Source organism: Tursiops truncatus, chromosome X (genome assembly GCF_011762595.2).
Source record: "Tursiops truncatus isolate mTurTru1 chromosome X, mTurTru1.mat.Y, whole genome shotgun sequence".
NCBI lineage: Eukaryota > Metazoa > Chordata > Mammalia > Artiodactyla > Delphinidae > Tursiops > Tursiops truncatus.
The window spans coordinates 83,408,106-83,433,649 of NC_047055.1; the positions used below are offsets into that span (position 1 = coordinate 83,408,106).

The window sequence follows — 25,544 nt, forward strand, 5'->3', positions numbered from 1 at the left end:
CTAGCTACTCAGTATAGTCCTCCAATGTGCTCCCTTTGTTTTAGATTCCATGAATATCCTGGACCCTGAGGATGAGGAGGAGCACACTCAGGAAGAGGACAGCAGTGGCAGTAACGAGGATGAGGATGATAGTCAGGATGAAGAGGAGGAGGAGGAGGAAGATGAGGAAGATGATCAGGTGAGGGGGGACTGTGTTTGGGTTGGTTCAGACGTCCTCTTCCATGGGAACACACAGCTGGAGAAAACCAACAGTCTGGGTTGCTAGCCTCAACGCCTCCCTCCCTCATGTGCAAATGTGGCCATGACACCAGACTTCAGAAAATCCTTACCTCCAGCAATTCTCCATCTCCTATTTTCCCCTTAAGGAGGATGATGAAGGTGAAGAGGGAGATGAAGACGATGACGACGATGGCTCTGAAATGGAATTGGATGAGGATTACCCTGATATGAACGCTTCTCCCTTGGTCCGATTTGAGCGCTTTGACCGGGAGGATGATCTCATCATTGAGTTTGACAACATGTTCTCCAGTGCTAGTAAGACACAGGGGCTCAGCTGGGTTTTATCTCTTGCTTCTTATACCCTGAACTAGAGCAGCTATCAATCTGATACAGAAAGCACCTCTTTTCTTATGCCAACTTCCTGGGGCAAGGGATATCTGAATCCATCTCTCTCAGTAAGTGTATACCTAGAAGGAGGAACTGTGAGAGGCTCCTTTTGTTCTCTCCACCTCAGTAAACAGGCAGCCAGCCATTTTAGAGCCTGGACAACTTGATGATTTGCTTGAATTAAAAAAAAAAATGAGACCAAGGCTGACTGCATCAGGCACCCATGTGTACGCTACAGTGATAGGGCAATCACTAATCCTTATGTCTGTAACACTGGATCTTGAGAGTTTGGGTAGACACCTTTGAGCTTGGCATTGGGGAGTAGATTTGAACACATTCACTCTGTTCATCAAAAATGCATCTTTTCGGAGGAGAGAGTGAATCTCTTCTCTCTTCCCCCATCAACGTCAGAGTTCCCTTTTAGCATCCAGTTCTTAAAACCAAGCTGTCTTGAGAAGGCAGGTCTTTACTCCCAAATCACAAGCATGATATAGCAGAAAACACTGAACTGTTCTGGTCTGTTGTCTTGGCCAAGTAGTCTCTTACCTCTTTGAGCCTCAGTTTGTCACCTTTGAGCCTCAGTTTGTCACCTGTAAATGAAAAATGTGAAAAGAAAAAAAAATGGGGTGGATTACATAATTTTCAAGATACTTTCTATTTTGTGATTTTCTTTGCATTTTTGTGATTTCCATCAATCTTCCTTATTAAGTTGAGCCTCTGTCCATTCAGCAAATTGAACAAATATTTGAGGAGTGCCTACTGTGTCCTAGGTGCTAGGGATACGGCAATAAAAAAGAAAACAATCCTTTTCCCTCATAGGAGCTTATGGTCTATTAGGAATTATGAGTCAGCAGGCATTACATTGTAGTATGGTAAGAAAGCACAGAGTAAAGGGTTTTTAGACCCATTTGTAGAATCAGAAAAAGTGATATCTAGGCCAAAAACAAAAGTGCAGGTGAAGAAGGGGGAGAGGAGTCGTCAAGGTGGAGAGAACAGCATGTTTCTGAGGGGCCTACAAGCATCACTGTGGCTTAGTATAGAGAATGGATTGGGAGCAAGTACTATTTAGGAGGCTGTCGCAGTATCTAGGTGAGAGATGGTGGCATAAGCCATGGTAGTGTCAGTGATCGTAGATAAGGCGTGGGAATGAGGGAGAAAGGACAAAGCTCAGGTTTCCGTGTGAGGAAGTAAGGCCCAGGAGACATGGTTCTGCTTGAACAACCACAGAAGAAATTTCTTTTTGGCACTGACCCCTTCGCATACTGTCCTTGCAGCAGACATCCCCCCATCCCCAGGAAATATCCCTACCACCCACCCACTGATGGTACGCCATGCAGACCACAGTTCCCTGACGCTGGGCAGTGGCTCTTCTACAACGCGTCTCACCCAGGGCATTGGGCGCAGTCAGAGGACCCTGAGGCAGCTGACGGCCAACACAGGGCACACCATTCACGTTCACTACCCTGGGAATCGTCAGCCCAATCCTCCTCTTATACTCCAGAGGTGAGTTACAAGGAAGATTGTTGGGCTCAGTGAGCTTCAGCATTGTCTTGACCTGGGGGGATAATGCTCTTGTCACACACACAGATAATGTATTTGTCCTGTTTCTTTGTGGATTATATGTGCAGCCTTTGGGAGAATACCAAATTGTATAACATGTTTTTCTGCTTAAGTGTCCTGTACATACAGTCAGCAGTCACTAAGCATCTCATATGCCAAACACTTAGCACTTAAGATATGGTCAGGACAGGATCCCTGCCCTTTAGCTTAGAGTTTCTCCCACTAGGGAGAAACAATTTTAGAAGTGAAAGGAAGGAATATAGTTATCATAATGGTCAATGCACAGACGGTAGTGGGTGTATAAGAGAGATACTATACCCTAACACAGTGCCTGGTATTATCAGTGACGCTCACTCTGTTCCAGGAACTATGGAGTAATATGCAACCTTAGCCCAAAACAAGTTTGCAAACTGATGGAGTAGTTAGAAAAGTAACTAAGACTTATGTGCAATATGATCAGGTCCATAATAATGTCATGCATTTCGTAGAGGATACAGAAAGGATCTCACAATAACAGTTTGCAGTGTCCCTGTGGATGTACAGTGACCATGGTACCCCACCATCACCCTACAGGTTGCTTGGTCCCTCTGCTGCTGCTGACATCCTTCAGCTGAGCAGCAGCCTTCCCCTACAAAGCCGAGGCCGGGCCCGCCTCCTAGTGGGCAACGATGACGTCCACATCATCGCCCGGTCTGACGATGAACTACTGGATGACTTTTTCCATGATCAGAGTACAGCTACCAGCCAAGCAGGCAAGTTTATGTGGTGAAAGAGAGGGTAACGTTTGTCTGGTTCTTTTTCCCTGCTGAGGGAAAGCAGAACAGTATCTGCCCTGCCTGGAGAAATCCCATTTTATAGGAACCAGAACCACTCAGTGATTTAGCCAAGGGCAATAAAAACCGTATTATATCTGGATACCTATGATGTTCCAAACCTTGTGATAGACATTGGGTCCTGTTAGGGAAATACTGCAATTTTTGGATCAATTGATGCATGACAATGCCAAGAGTCTCACTCTCCTTTGTTTCTCTACAGGGACCCTGTCCAGCATCCCCACAGCCCTGACCCGTTGGACAGAGGAATGCAAAGTTCTTGATGCTGAGAGCATGCATGACTGTGTTTCAGGTGTGTGGCAGTTTGGTTATCAGGGCAGTAGTGAGTCTTCCAGGGCTGGGACAGTGCATGGAAAGTTGTTTCCCTGGTTCTCTGTGGCCCCAAGCTCTGCCTCTTGGCTTTCTCCCCCACCTCCCCTGAGCAGCCTCCGATCTTTGCTTCTTTGGTCCAGTTGTTAAAGTGCCCATTGTCAATCACCTGGAATTCCTGAGGGATGAGGAGCTGGAAGAAAGGCGGGAGAAACGCAGGAAACAGCTAGCTGAGGAAGAAACAAAGATAACCGACAAAGGCAAAGAAGATAAGGAGAACAGGGATCAGAGTGCACAGGTGATTCCCAGGAGCTGGGAGGATTCATCTTTGGCTATGTCTGCCTTAACTTTCCCACGGTTTTAGCATACATGTGGCTGGCCCCAAGAGTCATTGAAGATTCTAGGACGTTCACACTGAAACTGAGAAATGATCCACTTCAAATTCACTGTACACTTGAATGGTTTTTAGGGGCAAAGAAATCAAACCCAGAGGGAAAATTGTTTCTCCGGTGTTTTGCTGGGGAAAACTGGAGCCAGAACCAGAGCAGCTCCTGACTTACCAGTTACACTATACAGTCTCTACTTTCAGTGACTACAGCTAGACAAGAACAATGACCTTGACTAAGCCCATGCTCTTAATGGTTCAATTCCGTTTCGGTGGATTGCCTTCTTAAGTGTCAGGGAAACCTTACCAATATGATTCCATTCCAACATTTGAATAAGTTGGGCTTAGGCTTCAGATTTCCTACCCTGAACCCCATGACCACATGTCATTTTCTAGGGCTCAATTTGTGAAATCTCTAACATGATTTTGGTTTTTCTGAAACTTCTGGAACCTTGAATAGTATAGCTTTGAAATAAATGAAGTAAATGCTGATAAAAATACGAGGAAACTAAAAAACTTGAGTGAAAGACTTTATTATACCGCACTCAACAGGGCATCAGATTTAAAAGGATATTGTAATGTTCAATTAATGATAACAAGCTTGATCTAACAAATATACCTTTATATAGAACTTTTGCCTAATAAATAGTAACATTGTTTCAAGCACATGTAAAGGGATAGGAAATAAGCCTGGCATATGATTGAAAAAGCCAGAGTGTACAAAATGAGCTCAAGGAAGGGAAATATATATAGATGAAACTTCTAAGAATTTCTTGCTTGTCTCAACGATTGTGTTCAGGTCATGTCCTATGTCCAAGCCCATCTCCAATGTGGTTTTTATTATCCTTTCCTCTCCTTGTTTAGTCAGCCCCCTGACAGTTTCTCCCTTGTCCCCAAGCAATCCTTGAGCATGAGTATGTATTAGAGAAATTGGAGGTATGTTTGCATGCTCAAGTGCCCATCTTCCATCCAGGTCATATGTGTCATATGTGGGAGATGGCAACTATTTTAAAGTTGACCTCTATCTCATGTGCTTGCAAAGTCCCACATTGGTCTGTCCCTTTTCTTTGCAGTGTACTACATCTAAGACAAATGACTCCACTGAACAGAACCTCTCAGGTAACTCTCCCTCCCTTTTCCCCTTCTTGCTAATTGATTGGTTTTTTATCCTGACCCAAATAGCTGGCCCAGGTGGGCTGAAGATGAACACTGGTGCTCTGTGGGATGAGGTAGTAGATTGTATAGTTTTAGGGTCATACCCCATCTTGGAGATAACTATACAGTCTACTGTCTTTCCCACGGTGGTGCACTTCCCCTCCGACGTGCTGTGTTTTTAGGTTCTCATTCTGATTATGCTGTACTGCGTTCTGGCATGTGTAGTGAGGCCATGTGTCCTGTCCCCTTTACTGACCCCCATGGTGTGGTGCTTAATGAGAACACCTGATGACAGTGGTTCCTAAATGCTAGTCCTCAGTGGAAATGAACAGAATAAGGGAGGTTTAATGAGTTTTTCAAAAAGCCGAGTTTGTTCAATTTAAAGGACTATTATAAATTACAGAGATTATGTATTTCCTACTTTTTTGGTATCAAAATATTTTTATTAAATGATATTAATGGGATTTTTTTCTTGGCTAAATTAAAAGTTGGTGATCCTGTGTTAGTCTCTTGTCTCTTTATTTTTTCCTTTTTCTATAAATTTCGTGGGTCTGTGGAATCTAAAAGTCTAATAATGTTGCCTTGAGCAATCTGCTTTTGGGGAAGGTAGCTCGGTGGGCTAACTGGTATTACTACTATATGCTTTCTATTTCTCCTAATTTTCCTAACGTCAGTAGCCATTTTGTGATTCTAATAACTGGTCCATATGGTATTATATGTCTCCCCCACCCCTATTTCCTCAGAACTTTCTTCTACTTCCCTATACCTTCTGTCTCCTTTGGCACTTGAGTTGGGAAATGATTGTACCAAAGCCTACACAGTATTTTTTAAAGCAGTGAAAGAGGGTAGGTGTCCTGGTGCCCTGAATCTGGTAGAAGGTCTTTGAAAGGGTCTGTCATCAGGTAAAATGGCCTTTTGCCTACTGCCCTTGCTAGAGGATTCTGTTCATGCCGGGGTGAGGTAGTAAGTTGTATTGTTGTGGGGTAGGGATTTTAAGCCCCAATTAGAAGATAACTATACAACTTACTACTTTCCCTGGTGTGTTGCATATTCACATTTAGTCTTAACACCATTGCCTCCATCAGACAGAGTTGTAGATGTTCCTTGGATAATCAGGACTGCAAGAAAAGGGAGGTGGAAGGGGACAGGTGGTATTTAGGGTGAGGCAAGTATTATAAAGTGACTTGAACTCTCCCCCTTCCACCCAGGGCACAGAATGGATTTAATTCATAGGGATCTACAAAGAGTCAGATCTTTTGGTTCTTGGGACTAAGATAGCACTGTGCCTTAGCCCTCATCCTGAGTATACCAGAACAGCCACGAGCTGTTCCTAGGAGCAGTTGGTGACTGAGGGGAATCCTGCATCACTGACTGAGTGGGATACTTGTCATGCCACATGTGCTGATTGAGTGGCTCCCCCGGTCCTTGGCTGATTGCCTTTTAACAACCCCATTGTCGTTCTTTCCGAGAAAGATGGGACTCCCATGCCTGAAAGCTACCCAACAACCCCATCTTCAACTGATGCAGCTACATCTGAGCCCAAGGAGACCCTTGTCACTCTGCAGCCCTCACAACAGCAACCAACACTCCCACCCCCACCAGCCTTGGGAGAGATTCCTCAAGAGCTGCAGTCCCCGACTGGAGAAGCGGGAAGCTCTACCCAGCTATTGATGCCTGTAGAGCCAGAGGAATTGGGTCCCACAAGGCCAAGTGGAGAAGCAGAAACAACTCAGATGGAGCTATCCCCAGCTCCCACTATAAGTGAGTAGAATTTCAAGGTTTGCGGGTAGGGGTAGAACAGGGGGGAAGAATGGACATCTTTGTAGTTTCTCTTTACTCTCTTACTTTAGAGAATTTCTAAAGTAGAAGCTCAAGCCCTCATAGTAGGGTCTCACATTGCACATTACCTTTTTAGCTAAAGTTGAGGTTTCTTCTCTGTGTCCTCAAGTGATTATATATACATCGGAGTGTCTTAATGATACTAGTGATGGTGCCAACAGTTTGAGGTGATCACTCTGTTCCTGGCTATCATGCCATGCTTATTTTATTATTTAACTTCTTTAAAAAACAATCATCCAAAGTAGAGGGTGTTATCTCCATGAATAAACTGAAACTCAGAAGTGAAATAATTAGCCCAAGGTCACTCAGTAAGTGGTTGAGCTGTGATTAAAATCCAGATCTGTGTAACTCTGAAGCTTGCTTTTCTTCAACATTTCCAGGAATGGGCAAGCACGTGACCGCACACTTAGCAGCTCTCCCATCCTGGCAACACCATTTATCTCATGGCACTATTTCCCACTGGTTTGAAATGGGGCCTCAAAATTCTTCTCAGCAGTGTTCCAACAGGGTAAACAAGCCTGTTTGCCGTTCCTGCTCTTTACTATACTGCCTGTGACGTGCTCTGGAAAAACCTTAGGGTGTAGGGGGTTTTGCCTTAAAGGAACCTTGTTTGTTTAGACGAGCAGAACCAAAGAGCTTGTGTAAATGATGCCTGCAGGAAATCTGAAAGTGACAGGATCCCTTACCTTGGGTGCCTAGAGAAGATGTTTCACAGGCATGCTTGGAACACCATAAATGTTCAACAGATAATAGAAAGGGCTTGAGATGAGTTTTTTAAAGCAAATGAGATTGAGGGGGGAGCATCAGGCCAGCGTGAAGTGAAGGTGAAGAAGTGAGAAGTCTGATCTGGCTGCTTCTTAATTCAGCCTCCCCCTCTTCGAAGCAGAGATCTAACCTCTCCATGTGACTTCCTCCTAGCCTCTCTTTCCCCAGAGAGAGCTGAAGATTCTGATGCTCTGACAGCTGTCAGCAGTCAACTGGAAGGCTCTCCCATGGACACCAGCAGCCTGGCTTCCTGCACCCTGGAGGAAGCTGTGGGTGACACCTCAGCACCTGGCAGTTCTGAGCAGCCCACAGCAGGCAGCTCCACTCCTGGGGATGCCCCACCAGTTGTGACAGAAGTGCAAGGCAGGAGTGATGGGTCAGGGGAACCTACCCAGCCCCCTGAGGACAGGTAAGCACTGTGTGAGTGAGAGGAGGGCAGGGTGTGTTGGTGGGTATTTCAAGCCACGTTCATACTTAGTAACCAGTACACATGCTTTGTATACTGGGGAAATCAACTTGGCTTCTGTGAGAAAGGGGGTACTATAGGAATATTTTATAAGTGGGAAAATATAATACAGAGAACCTGAAAATGATTTCCTTTAGCTCTACCCCTGCATCCTCTGAGAGTTCTTCCACCAGAGATTCTGCCGTGGCCATTTCTGGAGCAGATTCCCGGGGAATCCTAGAAGAACCACTGCCTTCAACAAGCAGTGAAGAAGAAGATCCTCTAGCAGGTGAGCTTCATGCGTGCTCAGGCCATCCTGGGGCTGTTTAGGCTTCTAGTAACCCTTGGCATGGAAATGCCCACCAGTCGAACCGTTCCATCCAGATGGCGGGTGGCATATATATGGGGGGAGGGCCTGCAGTAAGAGGAAGCTGATGCTACACAATGGAATGAACCCAGGCCTTTGGAGTCAGACTGATCTTAGCTCAAATCCCCTCTCTGCCACCTCCTACTTTTGGGACCTGGAGCCATTAACTTCCCTGATCCTCATTGATACTGAGAGGGTGATGATAGCTACATGGTGGGGTCTTGAAGGTTAAGTGACAGTGCACACACAGAACTTGGCATATAACAGCTGTTCTGAGCCTAGGGAAGGGTGGGTGGGCCTTCTCTCTGTCCCCTGTGTCCTTGGCATGAAATGAGGACAGAGAAAGCTGGTCTCCCTCATCCAAGGCCATGGGTTTCTTTGATCCAAGTACATCTTTAGGCTTCAGTAGAAGTGAGAGTCCCTTCACATCTTGCATATCCCCTCAGGTATTAGTCTTCCCGAAGGCGTGGACCCCTCTTTTCTGGCCGCTCTCCCTGATGACATTCGCCGAGAAGTTCTACAGAACCAGCTGGGCATTCGTCCACCAACGCGGACTGCCCCCTCGACAAATAGCTCAGCTCCTGCAGTGGTGGGGAATCCTGGTGTGACCGAAGTGAGCCCTGAGTTCCTGGCTGCCCTGCCTCCAGCCATCCAGGAGGAAGTATGTGAGCGGGGGGGCTGGTGGTGCCAGGCTACCTGGCTGTGGGTATGCCCCCATTGACTCCTCCTGCTCTGTAGGTACTGGCACAGCAGAGAGCTGAGCAACAGCGACGGGAACTGGCACAGAATGCCAGCTCAGACACCCCCATGGACCCTGTGACCTTCATCCAGACTCTGCCCTCAGACCTGCGCCGTAGTGTCCTAGAGGACATGGAGGACAGCGTGTTGGCCGTGATGCCACCTGACATTGCAGCTGAGGCTCAAGCCCTGAGGCGAGAGCAAGAAGCCCGGCAGAGGCAGCTCATGCATGAGCGGCTTTTTGGGCACAGCAGCACCTCTGCACTCTCTGCCATTCTTCGAAGCCCGGGTACAGAGGGAGGCAAGTGGGAGGGCTCTGGAATGTCTGGCTTTGGCCACATGAGACTCTTTGTTCCCCTTTGTATTACTTGGACCCAGCTCAGCACACACCTCCTCCCCAATTTCAGTTTCCTTTTTCTTTCCTTCCAGCCTTCACCAGTCGCCTGAGTGGCAACCGTGGGGTCCAATACACTCGGCTTGCCGTGCAGAGAGGCGGCACCTTCCAGATGGGGGGTAGCAGCAGCCATAATAGGTACCCTTTGCCTGTCTTTTTTTCCTTGCCATACCACCTTCCATGTCTACTACTAGTCCAACTCCCTTTATTTATAGGTGGAGAGGCTGAATGACCTCTCTAGGATGTTTACTTGAATGAATTGGGGAAGCCAGATCTTTGGACTCCCCCTTCAGAAAGCCACACTTCTGGTTAGTGTAGCTACTGTAGACCATAATCACAAAGTAAGGTAGGCAGGCAGCAGGCTCTAGCTGTGGTTACAAGGAAAGCCACCTGCCTCCCACACAAATAGGAAAACAGTGAGAACCGCTTGCCTTGAGATTACAATATCTAGGCTGCAGAAGAGTTCATTATTAACGAGGCCAGAGCGTAGAGTGATCAGTCCCTATTCAGCAGGCAACCTCCTGGTAGTCTATAGAAAGCCAAAGTAAGCATTGTGTCCTAGGACTTTATGGGCAGTCCAATTTTAGCAGTTGATACAGACCTGGGCTGCAATCTCTGCTCTCTTCTCAATCGTTGTGTGATGGTAGGACAAGTCACTTAACCTGTTTGAGCCTCTTGCTCATCATCTCAAAATTGGGTGGTTCTCTAGTCTTTACAGGAGCCCCATGAGGAAGCTGTTACAGATATTGTAGGGTGTCTGGAACATAGTAGGCACTCAAGGAGACAGCTGTTGTTACTATTAAGAATCCTTAAGAGTCCTTGGACTGGACACCCTCCCTGCTCGAGCCTCCTGGATGTATCCAGCTCATCCCCCTCCCTTAGGCCTATGCCTGATCCCAGAGCTCTAGCCGAAGTATTACCCAGAAACCATGCTCTGTTCCAGGCCTTCTGGCAGTAATGTGGACACTCTCCTACGCCTCCGAGGACGGCTCCTCCTGGATCACGAAGCCCTCTCTTGTCTCCTGGTCCTACTTTTTGTGGATGAGCCGAAGCTCAATACTAGCCGTCTACATCGAGTACTGAGAAATCTCTGCTACCATGCCCAGACCCGCCACTGGGTCATCCGAAGCCTGCTCTCCATCTTGCAGCGCAGCAGTGAGAGTGAGCTTTGCATTGAAACACCCAGGCTCTCCTCAAGTGAGGAAAAGGGCAAAAAGTCAAGCAAGAGCTGCGGGTCAAGCAGCCATGAGAACCGGCCCCTGGACCTGCTACACAAGATGGAGTCTAAGAGCTCCAACCAGCTTTCCTGGCTCTCAGTATCCATGGATGCAGCCCTAGGCTGCAGGACTAATATATTCCAGATCCAGCGTTCAGGGGGGCGCAAACATACTGAGAAGCATGCAAGTAGTGGCTCCACTGTCCACATCCACCCCCAGGCTGCTCCTGTTGTCTGCAGACACGTTCTGGATACACTCATTCAATTAGCCAAGGTGAGGAGCTTGGAGGAACCCAACTCCTGGGGATGGAAGATGGTTGTCAGCCATAGTGTAGTGAAATCTGAACTCTGAGGGAGCTACCAGGTCCTCATCATTGGTGCTGAGGCCTGTATTGTTTCTGGGAGGTTGTCCAGTAAATAATTTTGTGGGGGTTTTGTGTTCACTCTTCACAATTTTTATGCATTGTCTCATTCAGCCATCAAACAACCCTCAGTGGTCTGCATGGTTCCCATTTTACAGATGAAGAAGCTGGGATACAGAAATCTTTAGTGGCTTTGTCATGTGGCTAGTAAGTGATGGAGCTGGCTGGACCTAGAACTTAATTCAGTCCTTTTTTTATCTTTTTTTTTTTCAGTCCTCTTTTTCATTAGCTTTGCTGCCATTTGTTGAGGGCCTGCCTTATACCAGGCGCTATGCAAAATGCCTGGTAATCTCAACAATTTTGCACAGCCGTGTAGGTATCCTCCCCATTTTGTAAGTATAGAGATAGATGTTCAGAAAAGTTTGCTAATCGTCTGTCTCCCTACAGAGCTTTTGTTAGTTTCTCTAGGCTGCTTCACAACATCAGTTGGATAAAACTCCTATGTTACATCTCTCCAGTGTTACTAAAGCTGTCCAAAGGAGTGGAGAGTCTAGGAGCCAGTTGTCTTTCCTTGTCACAAGACATTTTCTGTGTAGACCTCCTAGACCAAGCCTGTCCTTCTTTTCCTGGCAGGTGTTTCCCAGCCACTTCACACAGCAGCGGACCAAAGAAACAAACTGTGAGAGTGATCGGGAGAGGGGCAGTAAGCAGGCCTGCAGCCCATGCTCTTCACAGTCCACGAGCAGTGGCATTTGCACAGACTTCTGGGACTTACTGGTAAAACTGGACAACATGAATGTCAGCCGGAAAGGCAAGAACTCCGTGAAGTCAGTGCCAGTGAGCGCTGGTGGTGAGGGGGAAACTTCCCCATACAGCCTCGAGGCCTCTCCACTGGGGCAGCTCATGAACATGTTGTCACACCCAGTCATCCGCCGGAGCTCTCTCTTAACTGAGAAACTCCTCAGACTCCTTTCTCTCATCTCAATTGCTCTCCCAGAAAACAAAGTGTCGGAAGCACAGGCTAATTCTGGCAACAGTGCTTCCTCCACCACTGTTGCCACCTCAACCACATCTACCACCACTACCACTGCTGCCTCCAGCACACCCACTCCCCCTGCTGCAACCACCCCTGTCACTTCTGTTCCGCCCCTGGTTGCTGCCACGACTATATCCACCATTGCTGTAGCCGCTTCAACCACAGTGACTACCCCCACGACTTCTACCACTACTGTTTCAAGTAAGTGTGGATATAGGCTGGGAGCTGTGGGGTGTGTACACCCACCTCACCCCCAACTCTGCCCCACCCAGGTATTCCTCCCTAAATGACAGCGATCAGCGTGGTTTGTGTTTGTGAGAGCCAAATGTGTTAATTCTCACCCTCATTGGTCCAAGTTCTCTCTCTCCATTTTCCCCTCCCTCCCCCCTCCACCACTCCTGTGGAGACCACTGAATGTGGCTTCCCCTAGGCTAAGCTCAAAAAGGAGGAAGGGGAGAAAGTCCCTGTCTTTAAAGAATCCCCAGTCTTTCTAGCCTAGTCGAGGGAGCCAGTTCTCAGAGGAAGCAGTTCAAGAGCAGGCAGGATACAGTGGGAATCAGGGTAGAATCAAGTAGCCAGGCCACCCCAGGAAGTGAAGGGAATGAGCCCTGTGGCACACTAATAATCATTTGAAGAAACAGATTTTGAAGGAAGGGGGGCTTTCAGAGGGCCCTCTGATGGTAGGGGAACAGTTGTGAGAAATATCTGGGATTCTTTGTCACTTTAGAAGGTACAGTCATAAGAGTCCTTGGTATCCCAAGTCATTTGGATTTGGCTATGTGGGGTGGATCTTCATTTTCACTACTTTTCCATTTTGAAGCCCTGGGCAGTGCAGCGATTGGCTCTGCCACTTAAGTCTCTGGCATGTGAGTTTCAGAGGCTTACAGTGTTCTGTTTCCTCAAAGCTTCTACTACTACTAAGGCCAGCAAATCTCCAGCGAAGGTGGGTGATATCGGCAGCAGCACAGACTTTAAGATGGTATCCTCTGGCCTCACTGAAAATCAGCTCCAGCTCTCTGTGGAGGTGAGTCCAAGCTCTTCTGACCTCCCTCTGGTTGGGGGAGAAAGAGTTGACTGGGGTAGATAATGTTTTAATTCTCAAGTTGGGGTTCACCCCATCGCCTTTCTTTTTCCCAGGTGTTGACATCCCATTCTTGTTCTGAAGAAGGCCTAGAGGATGCAGCCAATGTGTTACTGCAGCTCTCTCGGGGGGACCCTGGGACGCGGGACACTGTTTTGAAGCTGCTACTGAATGGAGCCCGCCATCTGGGTTATACCCTTTGTAAACAGATAGGTAATAATAGGAGTAAAGCACCCTGTTTTTCTGAAACCTTCCACTTAGGTGTCATCTCTTTATGGAAGCCTTCCCTGAACCCCCAGGCTGAATCAAACTCCTCTATGCATCTGTAGCACAGCCCCATGAGCTCTTCTGTCACAGCACTGAAAATACTAGGTTGTCATCTGTTTTCCTCTGCCCAGTTCTCTGAGAGCAGGGCTGGTCTTCTCTCTACATTCCCAATCCCCGGCACACAGCTGGTAATTGGTGCTTAGTGAAGGAAAATGAGCACCCATAGGACCGACATTGCTTTTCCATTCTGGGCACTCATAAGAGCCCTATGATGAGCCTGCTGAGGCAGTTCGCCACCTCAGAGATGCACCTATGCTACATTCAGGCTCGGGAATTGAAAGAATAATACCCTCTGCCTTTGTGCAGTTTTGAGGGTACAAAAATTCCAAGAATACTTGCAAATTATCTAGTTTCAGTCTTCCTGTTTCACCAAGAAGAAAACTAAAACCCAGGTGACGGGGTGACTGAATCAAGGAGTGGGGCCAGATTTGCTTTCAGCATAGAGACTCTCTTTGCTCTCTCCCACCCCCCATCCCAATCATGGGTCTCCCTAGATCTCAACCACCTGTGTAGTTATCTCCTTCTCACAAACATCCCTGGAGCTGAGGTGATAAGAGAGTCAATTAAACTGTGTGACCTAGGATCTTCTTTGTTGCATGAGAATTACAGAGTTCTTCCAAAAGAGGCCTCTGATCTTTCTTGACTGCCACCATTTATTCAACATCCATAGGTTAGGCAGTATCCTAGGCACTCTGCTAGACAGTTATCTCCTAATTCTCAAAGCAGCCTTGTGAGGTTAGGCAGTATGAGCCCCATTATTAAGATGGGTAAGCAAATTGGGAAAGAGGTTAAGCAATTTGCCTGAGACTACCACAAAAACCTAAGAAGTTTGAGAGGTATACGGGCTTCAAAAGAGATACTTTTTCCCCGCTGCACTGAGCTGTTATTTCTTGTAGATTCAGCAAATTCTCAAGGCCAGATAAACCAGTGGCCCCTGAGCAGTTAGTTGATCTGTGAGCACACATAGTAAAATGAACAGAGCAAAATTTCTGCTTACTCCAGGTTCAGTGCAGCTGAGCAAAGCACCTAGGAAGTTTTCTTGGAAAGGTTTGGCTTTTCACTGCTTCATTAGGGAAGTCTCTGAACACTTGCTGGCTTCTCTGCCTGCCCAGGAACCCTTCTGGCTGAACTACGGGAATACAATCTGGAACAGCAGCGGCGAGCCCAGTGTGAGACCCTCTCCCCTGATGGCCTGCCTGAGGAGCAGCCACAGACCACCAAGCTGAAAGGCAAAATGCAGAGCAGGTAGGTGGCAGCTGCCCATTTGGCTGTGGGGTTGGGATCAGGGACATTCTGAAAAGTGGCTCTTCCTGGCTTCCTGGTTATTTTTTCCCTCTTCACTGGACAGATTTTGTTTCTGTCCTGTACACACCCGGCCCTATTTTTCCTACTTGTGTGATTTTCTTCTGAGATTCCTTACCCCCTGCTTGACACAAGAAAGCCGTGCCTGCTGTGGGTGTTGATGCTTTGATGCTCTCAGTATACGCAAGCCACCTCTACACTCTCCAGGTTTGACATGGCTGAGAATGTGGTAATCGTGGCATCTCAGAAGCGACCTCTGGGTGGCCGGGAGCTCCAGTTGCCTTCTATGTCCATGTTGACATCCAAGACATCTACCCAGAAGTTCTTCTTGAGGGTACTGCAGGTCATCATCCAGCTCCGGGACGACACACGCCGAGCTAACAAGAAAGCCAAGCAGACAGGCAGGCTAGGTATGGAACTGGGGTGTCCAGTTGAGGGGCAAGGTTGGTGGTGGAAAAACAAGAGACCCTGGAGGGCAGGACTTAATGTCATGTCTCCTTCCTGTTTGATCTTTTCTAAGGAAAATGATGATCCTATCTTAAAATGTTGGTGGCTGCATTCTGTATCTCACTCAAGCCGTCTACATAGGAAATTTCACTAGGGCAAGTGGGAATTAAAGGGGAGTGGAAATCTGGCAAGGAAATTGGGGACAGATCTTTTGGTGAACAAGATTTAACTCACTGAGTTTGTCTCCTCTCTGCTTCCTTGAACACTCTTGGCTAAAATATTGTAGCCATGTTGCCTCAGCTATGGCATGCCAAATCCAATGTCTTTCCCCCTGTCCCGCAGAACTCTCTCACCTGCCACCATCCGTCTGCCCAGCCCCATGTCACCTGCCCTTATCTGTAAAGGTAGTTCTTAGTGCCTTACGATGAGCATTCTGAGACTGCCTGAGCTTAAAGCTCAAAGGCAAGGTGCCCTGTGGTGGCCCAGGAGATGGGAGAGAATATTGAGCATTCTCTCTTTCTACAGTTTACATCTTACCTTCTTTTTTCTTTCTCCCAGGTTCTTCCGGTTTAGGCTCAGCTAGCAGCATCCAGGCAGCTGTTCGGCAGCTGGAGGCTGAGGCTGATGCCATTATACAAATGGTACGTGAGGGTCAAAGGGCGCGGAGACAGCAACAAGCAGCAACGGTTAGCATGATGCCTGTGGCCCCTCATTCATTTGCCTCTCCTCCCTCCCCCACCACATCATCAGTGGGGTTTCATTGCCCTTACCTTGTATGCTTTTGCATTAAGTTTGCTATATGAATGCTTCTGGGCAACAGGGTTACTTTCTCTTGGTGCTTTCTTTACTGTTTGTTTATTGGTTTGGTTTGGTTTGATTTAAAGCTTGGCCATCATACCCCACTCCCAGCTATCCAGTCAACAGTGGCGCTTTTGCAAACTGCATAATGCTAAGTGTCTGGGTTCTGAGGGGATTCATGATAAAAGATTTTTCAGTCTCATGGAACAATGCAAGTACCTCAGAGACACGTCAGGAATCCTGCCCTTGAAAGTCCCCCAAGCTTGGTACACATCCCAAACAGCCTCTTCTGGCTATGGCTGATCCCTCCACCCTGGTCTCTGCCTCTATTCTTCATACTCCTTTGGCACCCAGGCACTTGGGCACTTTTAGGAGGAAGCCTTTTCAGGTTCCTAGGTAGTCAGTTCATTGTTGGGATCTCAGCACAGAGTGGCTGTAGGGAAAGCCTGGCATCATGTATATATGCTGTGGCACTCATTGTTTTCCTGTCCTTGTAACAACATGCAAGTTGCCTTCCCAAGACCCGGGAAATAAGAATATCTTGAGGCCTATTTTTTCTTTGTCTGTAATTACTATTATACAGTGTGATTTCATTGAGCATGCTGGGAACAGCCTAGAATTTAAGGGCTGTAGTTCTGGCAGGGTAGAAAGGGATAGAGAACTATTATTCTGGAGTATTTTTTCTGCCCAGTCTCTTTCCCACACCTGATAGGACAGATGTTGGCTTTTTTAAAAAGCCAATCCCACCCATTAAAGATTGCACTAATTCATTGCCGTTATTTCCCCTTTTGTGAGCAAAAAGGAACAAAGAGTAAACCTACCTTCTGCCCATCTGAGTTTTATATATAGGTATATATACGTGTGTAAACTGTCCCTAGAAGTCTTGAAGTCCAGGAGGATGGTGCCTGACTGGACACAGGCCTGGAATAGAGTGGAGGCAAATGGGGCATCCAGGGAGCTCTTTGCAAAAACTTGCTAGCTCAGGGTGGAGGACAGCAAAGGAGGTGGGAAGGCCATTGTTTTGTCCTGGAGAGCTACCTAAGGAAACTTCTTTCCATATGGGAAGACATGGGAGGCTTCTTTCCAAGCTTATGATATGTGAGAGATTGTAGGACAGCCTCTCGCCTGTCCCTGAGGAAAGCAGAGTTGCACCCTTTATGTGACTTTGTCTCCCTTTTATCCAGTCGGAGTCAAGCCAGTCAGAGGCATCTGTCCGAAGGGAGGAATCACCCATGGATGTGGACCAGCCATCTCCCAGTGCTCAAGATACTCAGTCCATTGGTCAGTACTACTTCCCATTTCCAGCCCAACAAAAGGGAGAACCAGTCTTCATGGAATGGCTGCTGGATCCCCTCCTTCCAACATACATAAGCTCAGTGTTTTCCAGTTTGTTCAAGTGAACCCTGGTTTCTGTATGTTGATAGGCCCGTACCAATCAACTAAGATCACTAACCATCACCACCTGGTCCTCATTGGAGAATCATAGCACACACTGCAATTTCTGTAGTAAAGAAACAAGAAACTATGATGATACTGTGTGGAGACAGCATACGTTTGAGTCTTGTCTCCCCATTTACTATCTCTGGGACCTGAGGCAAACCTCTCTGTTTCCTCATTTAAAATAGGGATATTCATAGTTAGGATTGAGTTAACACGTGTATATATAGCATTTAGAGCAGTACCTGGCACACAGTGGATGCTATTATTATCAGCATTTCTCAAGGTTAATTTCATATAGAATGCTTTTTGGCACCCTTTTAACACATTCCTGTGGGATAGTGTTGTCATAGGACATCCAGTTTTTAAAATATATTAAATCATTTAATAATCCATAGGTTTTCTGGGAGCTAGTAAGGCAATGAGAAGACCAATGCTGTCTGGTAGAATTTTCCTTCAGTAGCCGTTAGCTACATGTAGCTATTGAGCACTTGAAAAGTGTCTAGTGCAACTAGACAAACTTTTTCTTGTATTAATTTTATTCAGTTTAAGTTTAAATGCCATCCAGTATAGGACTAGAGCTTGCTTTCAGATGTCACTCAATTACTCAGTGGCCAGTGGACCAATTTACTTGATCTGTCTAATGGCCTGTGCATTTGGTCTGAATGAAGGAAAAGCCTCAGGGGCTTCCCAGTCTCTCCTCTCTGTGCCCACTAGGCTCAGATGGAACTCCACAGGGGGAGAAGGAGAAGGAGGAGAGGCCACCTGAGTTACCCCTGCTCAGCGAGCAACTGAGCTTAGATGAGCTGTGGGACATGCTGGGAGAGTGCCTAAAGGAACTGGAGGAATCCCATGACCAGCATGCGGTGCTAGGTGAGTTGTGGCCTGAGGGAGAGCCCAGGTCCGCTGATCTGCTCTGGGGCCCTTTCTGCCAGCTTAATTTTCTTCCTTCCAGATTACTCTTCTCCGTCGGATCTCCATAATAGGAGTTTAAAGAAGAGGATTTTTTTTTCTCTGACTTCATTGTCAGAAAAAAGACTAGCCTTCTCTTTTGGTAGCTGGTATCTTTTACTTTTTAGACCGGGGGAATCTTTATAACTGGTTGCCTATCCCATTTTTCTCTGGAAGCTCTGACTTCCTCTGTGGCACCATTATATTTCTCCTGCAAGTTTTCATTACTTTTTCATGTAGTACTTTTGAAATTTGATTATGAGGGGGGAAGAGGTTTGTATGTTGAAGTTTATAAAGTAAATTGTCACTATCCTATCGTTCCTACCCCCAGTACTACAGCCTGCCGTCGAGGCCTTCTTTCTGGTCCATGCCACAGAGCGGGAGAGCAAGCCTCCTGTCCGAGACACCCGTGAGAGCCAGCTGGCACACATCAAGGACGAGCCTCCTCCACTCTCCCCTGCCCCCTTAACCCCAGCCACTCCTTCCTCCCTTGACCCATTCTTCTCCCGGGAGCCCTCGTCTATGCACATCTCATCAAGCCTGCCCCCTGACACACAGAAGTTTCTTCGCTTTGCAGGTACAGAGAACTCTTAGGCCGCCAAATGTAGAAGACTTCATTTTTTTTACAGGGTCAATTCATACATTTTGTTCTTAGCTGATTTGCAGGGTGAGAGAGAGAGAGAGAGTGAGTGAGTGAGTGTGTGTGTGTGTGTGTGTGTGTGTGTGTGTGTGTGTGTGTGTGTTGGAAAGTGAGGCTAGTGAGGTAGGGACTGGATCTGGAAGTCCTTGTGTGCCACACTACCTTTTTTCCCCCTGAAACAAGGAAGAGAGAGTTGCTGGCTGGTTGGCTTTCATTCATTCTTCTGAGACCCATGATGTGCTGATTCCTGCTGTCCTTTCTCCCCCCAGAGACTCATCGCACTGTGTTAAACCAGATCCTACGGCAGTCCACCACCCACCTTGCTGACGGGCCTTTTGCTGTCCTGGTAGACTACATTCGTGTCCTCGACTTTGATGTCAAGCGCAAGTATGTGCCCTGGTGTTGGGGGGGTGGGAACTCTCTAAATGGTATCTCCTCTCCCAGAAAGGAGCCAAAATTTCTCCTGGGATGATGTTTTCAGGGAAAGAAGTTTCCCTTGGTGGCAGCCCTTAGAATGGTGCTGGGGGGTCGGGGGGCGGGGAGAGACTCATCTGTGCCATGGACAATCATTGTACCTAAATACTCCTTGGCCTTCTCCAACCCAGTCTCCATTCTTCATCAGAGAAATGCAAGCCTTTGTTTAATCACATGATTTCTAAAGTCCCGGTCCTTCCTTTGGGGTAATACAGGAGGTGTAGGTAGCCACAGCAGGGCTCGTGGGGGGGCGAGCCTCCACAACACTCCTGTCATTTTTTACTCTTCTCTTCCTTCCTGTGCACCTACACATGCTTACCTGCTTATTGCAGAAATTCCATGCCATAATGTCTGTGGGCCCCTATTCGATGGAGATGGGAAAAATTTAGAGTTGGTAGTGAATGACCTGCCTCTCCCAAACACTGGAGGGATCAAAGTGTCTGGAGGATGAGGGGAACATCAGTGCGGATCTTCATCCTAATCAGGCAAACAAAAGTTTACTCTGCCACTCCTAATCTTACTTTCCTTCCTTTCCTACCTCCCAAGATATTTCCGCCAAGAGCTGGAGCGTTTGGATGAGGGGCTCCGGAAAGAAGACATGGCTGTGCACGTCCGCCGTGACCATGTGTTTGAAGACTCCTATCGTGAGCTGCACCGGAAATCCCCTGAAGAAATGAAGAATCGATTGTAAGAGCCCAGAGCAGAGAATAAATAGGATGGGAGGGTTGGGACCCTCCCTACGTGGTAGTGAAGGCTTACTTGGGGCCCAAATGTGCAGGGGAACTTAGGGAGGTGCTGCCCTCCCCAGTAGGAATTCCTAAGAGGAATCCAGCTTAGATAATCTCACTGAACTGTCACCCGTCTTCTCCACCCAGTCTCCCAGCTACTCCTTCACAATCGCTCTCTCAGGTCATGCTATGCAAAAGAATGGATTTGTCCTGGGCTTTCTGCACATCCCTGTTTCTGCTCTCTTATACAGGTATATAGTGTTTGAAGGAGAAGAAGGGCAAGATGCTGGAGGGCTCCTGCGGGAGTGGTATATGATCATCTCTCGGGAGATGTTTAACCCTATGTATGCCTTGTTCCGTACCTCACCTGGTGATCGGGTCACATACACCATCAATCCATCTTCCCACTGCAACCCCAACCACCTTAGCTACTTCAAGTTTGTCGGACGCATCGTGGCCAAAGCTGTATATGACAACCGCCTCCTGGAGTGCTACTTTACTCGGTCCTTCTACAAACACATCTTGGGCAAGTCTGTCAGGTGAGGATGTGGCACAAACCTGGGACTGTCTTCAGTCCTGGAAATCTGGTCCCTTTTCTTGTGTCCCATCACTAGGCTGCCTGTCCTCCACCCCAACCCATGGCCCTAATTTTGTTTATCTAGATATACAGACATGGAGAGCGAAGATTACCACTTCTACCAGGGCCTGGTTTATCTGCTGGAAAATGATGTCTCCACACTAGGCTACGACCTCACCTTCAGCACTGAGGTAGGTCCGGAGATCCTGACCATAGCACATCCCAGCTAGTCTAGGAAACCCATTATGGGGTTGTCCTTGAACTGGCATTGGATAACCTCTAATGCTTCTAAGGAAGCATCTTGATGTCTTAAGTCACATTCCCCGTTCCCCATCTGGCAGAGAACAGTGGGTATTTGCATGAGATGGCACAAACAGAAAAACCAGAATTTGTAAAACAATCCAGGCTGTTTCCTAGTTTCCTCTATATTTTGAAAAAATGCTCTAGTACATTATTCTTCATTCCCAAAGTCAGTTCACTCTAGAAAAATTGTACAAATAGACATAAATGAAAAACAAATTTCAAGGTTACTCTTCGCCCAAATTGCTTTCCATAAAGATTCTGTTGTGTTACATTATGTATGTTATCCATGCCCTTTTCCCTTTTACTATTGATAGTTTCCGTATGTTTTAGGACCAAACCCTTGGCCTTTCCCTATTAGGGATTTATGAGCTCATGAGAAAAGTCACTGTTTTTTATGACCTTGCTTCATCTCCTTGCCCAGGATTCAGCAAAGAGTTTAGGGTGTGTTTCCAGGTATCTATGTAAGTTCCATCCTAGACCAAGCCTGATTCATATTATTGGTTTTGGGTATTCTAGGTCCAAGAGTTTGGAGTGTGTGAAGTTCGTGACCTCAAACCCAATGGGGCCAACATCTTGGTAACAGAGGAGAATAAGAAGGAGTATGTACACCTGGTGTGCCAGATGAGAATGACAGGTAGGGGAAATGTCCGTTAGACCCCCTAGTTGCTCAGTATGGGGCAAGGTCAGGCCTCACTCATTTCACAGACATTGTTTCTTCTCTTCCCCTATGCCAGCCACAAATGCCTTGCATAAAAGGAGTCCAAAAACCTGACCAAAAAATATTTCCCTTCATCCACCCTCATATGGGGGCCTAGAAACAGAGTGGTAGGTGAGGTAGGCAGATCAGTCAGCATCCTGCCAGATTGGGGATCTCTGACCTCTAACAGTTGTATGAGTTCAGATGCCACGTGGCTTGTTGGTTCTCTCCCCAGGAGCCATCCGCAAACAGCTGGCGGCTTTCTTAGAAGGTTTCTATGAGATCATTCCAAAGCGCCTCATTTCCATCTTCACTGAGCAGGAGTTAGAGCTGCTCATATCAGGACTGCCCACAATCGACATTGACGATTTGAAATCCAACACTGAATACCACAAGTACCAGTCCAACTCTATTCAGGTGAGCTGCTGCTGGCATCCCTTCCTGTATCCTTAAGCAGTGTTAGTTTATATGACACCAAATAAACCAGTACTCTTAGGGGAAGGGAGTTTTGAGTGACAGCTTACCTGTACCTAACTCTTCACTCTTCTGGAGTTTCAGTTTTCAGGTGATCTCCTTGCTCATCTTGTGAATGGAGGAACTGAAACCTGTCTCACAGAAGAGACTTGCCTAACATTCCAAATCCCATCCCCCTTTCTTCGAAGAACTCTCTACCTAACACTGGCTTCTTATGTTCATTCCTGTAGATCCAGTGGTTCTGGAGAGCATTGCGTTCTTTCGATCAAGCTGACCGTGCCAAGTTCCTCCAGTTTGTCACGGGTACTTCCAAGGTGCCCCTGCAAGGTTTTGCTGCCCTTGAAGGCATGAATGGCATTCAGAAGTTTCAGATCCATCGAGATGACAGGTCCACAGACCGCCTGCCTTCAGCTCACACATGGTAAGAGGAAGGGTTTGTTCTCCTTTTCAGCATTTAGATTGAATTTGCATATTTGCTACTTCTAGGCCCCTACCCGTGGTCAGGAGCGCAAATCTGGCCCCGGGTACCCTGGACCTGGGGTAACTCACAATTTGGTGGGTTTTGTGGAGAAGATGATATTTGAGATGAGAAGCTGGCCCAGACTCACAGTGGGGCTGGGGTGACATTGCAGGTGAACACTGCCATGTGAGAACAAGGTGTATTCCAGGGCTCAACGTAGCCAGAGCAAGGAGTTGCACGAGCAGAATGCTAAAGAACTCGGCAGGGGTGACCAGTGACCCTGAATACCTCCTTGGAGCTTTCATGTAGGGCCGTGGTGTTTAAGGAGGAGTGACAGGGTCAGATTATGTTTTAGGTGCCTGGTGGCCAGTATTGGGGCCAGATTAGAGGAGGGCAGACAAGGCTAGGACAGGATTGGGAGTCTACAAGCAGAAGTCAAGTGGGCACCATGGGAACACAGATTTGGTTATCATCTTTTGTCATGAATTGATCTTTCTTCTTTCCCTAGTTTTAATCAGCTGGACCTGCCTGCCTATGAGAGCTTTGAGAAGCTCCGCCACATGCTACTATTGGCCATCCAGGAGTGCTCTGAAGGCTTTGGGCTGGCCTAATAAGGCCCCGCCCACCACTGTGGGGTTTTTCTACCATTGTTGGACCTGGGAATGGGGGGAAATGGAATAATGAAAACAAAAAAGAACCAGAAAGAAAATGTCAAAAACCAATAAGTGAAAATCCACCAACTCACCATGTGTGTGTCCCAGCTGCCCCATCTTCCCCAGCGCATACCCGTTCCCCCTTTCCTGCTCATTCTCTCTCCCCGCTCCCTTTTTCTCACCTCCTCTCCCCGTTCCATGCCGTCCAGGATCCCTCACCCATGTATTGAAAAGGCAATAGCCTTTACAGGGACCCGTTTGTCCCAACTGTTTGAACAGTGTGCTCCTCAGATTCTGTGTTCAGAAGGATTTGCTGCATTGAGACTTGAAACCTTTGGATAGGGGAAAAAATTATATATATATATATTTTTTTGTTCTGTTTGCATTTCTTAATTTGTGCTTGGAATGTGTTGATGTGCACAGCTAATGATTCAATGCGAGACAAGATTGGCGTCTGTGTTGTGGAGGTTTCAAATAAAGAGCACTCTTCATAACTCACTTTTCACAATGGAGTTTTTTTCAAGTTTAAAAAGAAATAAACCCTCTTGAGCACATGTTAGATGGCTGGAGAAGAAATCCAGTGGACTCTCCAGAAAGCCACCTCTGTCACCACATGGGTGCATCCTCCTCCTTCAGAGTCATCAGGAACTGGGGGGATCTTTTTCAGAATGGGATCTGCACTTGGGGGCGGTGATGGTGTTAGAGATTGCAGCCAAGGACAAAGCATCGCCTTGCTCTAGGGGAACAAACCAGCAGGTTGTAAGAGAATTCACTCAACCCAACTGAAGGTTCTATTTCCTGAGCCTTTATAACAGTTTCAAGCCTGGAGCTCAGTTTAAAATTTTGATTTCATTTATTAATGTTTTAGTTTATTTCTAACAAATTTTCATAAGCAAATAATTTGACTAGCTCCCCAGAACAGTCTTTCCATCCTTTTTGGTTTTGTTTTGTCATCTGCTTGTTTGCCAGTCTGTTCACAGATCGCCCAACAGTCTTTTGTGGTTTTTTTTACTCCATCCAGCACTTAAAGTTGATCTAAGGACTTTGATGGTTCCAGCCTTCAAAGAAAAAAGTAATAAAAGTTCAGTTAGAAAAATAACCTCAAGTGGTACTTGCTTTGTGTGGTTTTTCTCATTCTCCAAGGCTCTACTTCTCTTTTCCCCTTGACCATGTCCCAAAGTGTGGATCTAGGAAAGCAGTGGTGTGTCTGTCCTTAACCTGATCCCTTTGTCCTGATGCAAATGGCAGCTAATCTTTTTTTTTTTCCTTCCAATGTTCACACTTGTCTGTTCCTGGCCCTCCTGACCACTGAGAAGACAGATGAATCAACCCTGTCCGGCCTATTGAGCTTCTAGTCAAGGGATAGAGACAGATCAGTTCTGAAGGGGATCTGGGTGCCCAGCACAAGTACCTGGTCTAGCCTGGGAGATCAGGAAAGGCTTTCTATTGTCAGTGGCATTTGGGTTGAATCATAAGTCTGTGTGAGAGTGAAGATTAAGAAGAACAGGGTAATCTAGCTCAATGCAGCAAGAGTCCAGTTGATAGGGCAAGGCTTGAGCAAAGGATAGTGGCCTGAGATGAGGCTGGGAGTCCACCAGGGCTTTAAAATAAAAGGAACAAATAAGCAGAAATACAGTAGAATTGATCAATACACTTAAGAACTGGTTCTTTGAGAAATCAAAGTAGAATAAAGCTCTGACCATTTAAATTTGAAAGGGGTGCAAGGGTTGGGAGTCAGGTGTGGAAGTTCGGAGTACAGATGGAATAATCTTGAAGGAAATAAATGAATCTAACTCAATGGCATACCACAAAAACCTAATGTGACTGAGTATGATTTGCCTATGGGATAGTCATCACCTCAATGTCAAAAGAGAAAAACCTTTTGACAGTAGATGAAAGGCATTTGCCAACAGTAACTATTCCTGGTAACTTGTAAAGATACTACCTTGATAAGGTAGCATCAGACCAACAGTCAACATCACACTGCAAGCATAAAGTGGTCAATTATCACCATTAACACTGTTCTGCAAGTTCTAGCCATTTCCATAAAGCAGGAAACAAGGTATAGCTGTTGAAGAGAAACTATTTTGCTAAACCAAGAGAATCAAAAGTTATTAGAGCTTAAGTGAGTCCAGCAAGAGGCCTGGTTATAATGAACAAAACATTCGTGTAAACATTTATTGTC

General features: G+C 46.7%; 1 protein-coding gene across 14 annotated transcripts in view; it reads left to right on the forward strand.

Moving 5' to 3' along the window:
- Nucleotides 1-23,857, forward strand: part of HUWE1 (HECT, UBA and WWE domain containing E3 ubiquitin protein ligase 1) — a 143,268-nt gene extending 119,411 nt beyond the window's left edge. For 8 of the 14 annotated variants that reach the window (XM_073798947.1, XM_073798948.1, XM_073798954.1 and 5 more), the window contains 31 exons: nt 45-178; nt 366-534; nt 1,881-2,109; nt 2,740-2,918; nt 3,202-3,291; nt 3,452-3,606; nt 4,767-4,812; nt 6,322-6,609; nt 7,606-7,861; nt 8,056-8,186; nt 8,711-8,925; nt 9,003-9,303; nt 9,432-9,534; nt 10,340-10,886; nt 11,608-12,211; nt 12,916-13,034; nt 13,148-13,304; nt 14,531-14,663; nt 14,928-15,130; nt 15,726-15,853; nt 17,150-17,246; nt 18,120-18,275; nt 18,685-18,930; nt 19,263-19,380; nt 20,014-20,154; nt 20,447-20,734; nt 20,858-20,963; nt 21,592-21,709; nt 22,008-22,189; nt 22,477-22,667; nt 23,215-23,857. In XM_073798947.1, coding sequence (XP_073655048.1) covers nt 45-178; nt 366-534; nt 1,881-2,109; nt 2,740-2,918; nt 3,202-3,291; nt 3,452-3,606; nt 4,767-4,812; nt 6,322-6,609; nt 7,606-7,861; nt 8,056-8,186; nt 8,711-8,925; nt 9,003-9,303; nt 9,432-9,534; nt 10,340-10,886; nt 11,608-12,211; nt 12,916-13,034; nt 13,148-13,304; nt 14,531-14,663; nt 14,928-15,130; nt 15,726-15,853; nt 17,150-17,246; nt 18,120-18,275; nt 18,685-18,930; nt 19,263-19,380; nt 20,014-20,154; nt 20,447-20,734; nt 20,858-20,963; nt 21,592-21,709; nt 22,008-22,189; nt 22,477-22,667; nt 23,215-23,317 — 5,933 coding nt within the window. In that variant the 3' untranslated portion in view covers nt 23,318-23,857. Of the gene's footprint in view, nt 1-44; nt 179-365; nt 535-1,880; nt 2,110-2,739; nt 2,919-3,201; nt 3,292-3,451; nt 3,607-4,766; nt 4,813-6,321; nt 6,610-7,605; nt 7,862-8,055; nt 8,187-8,710; nt 8,926-9,002; nt 9,304-9,431; nt 9,535-10,339; nt 10,887-11,607; nt 12,212-12,915; nt 13,035-13,147; nt 13,305-14,530; nt 14,664-14,927; nt 15,131-15,725; nt 15,854-17,149; nt 17,247-18,119; nt 18,276-18,684; nt 18,931-19,262; nt 19,381-20,013; nt 20,155-20,446; nt 20,735-20,857; nt 20,964-21,591; nt 21,710-22,007; nt 22,190-22,476; nt 22,668-23,214 lie in introns of those variants that run through there. The other 6 variants (XM_019943494.3, XM_019943500.3, XM_073798953.1 and 3 more) reach the window with 5 other exon arrangements.
- The last annotated feature ends 1,687 nt before the right edge of the window (nt 23,858-25,544 follow it).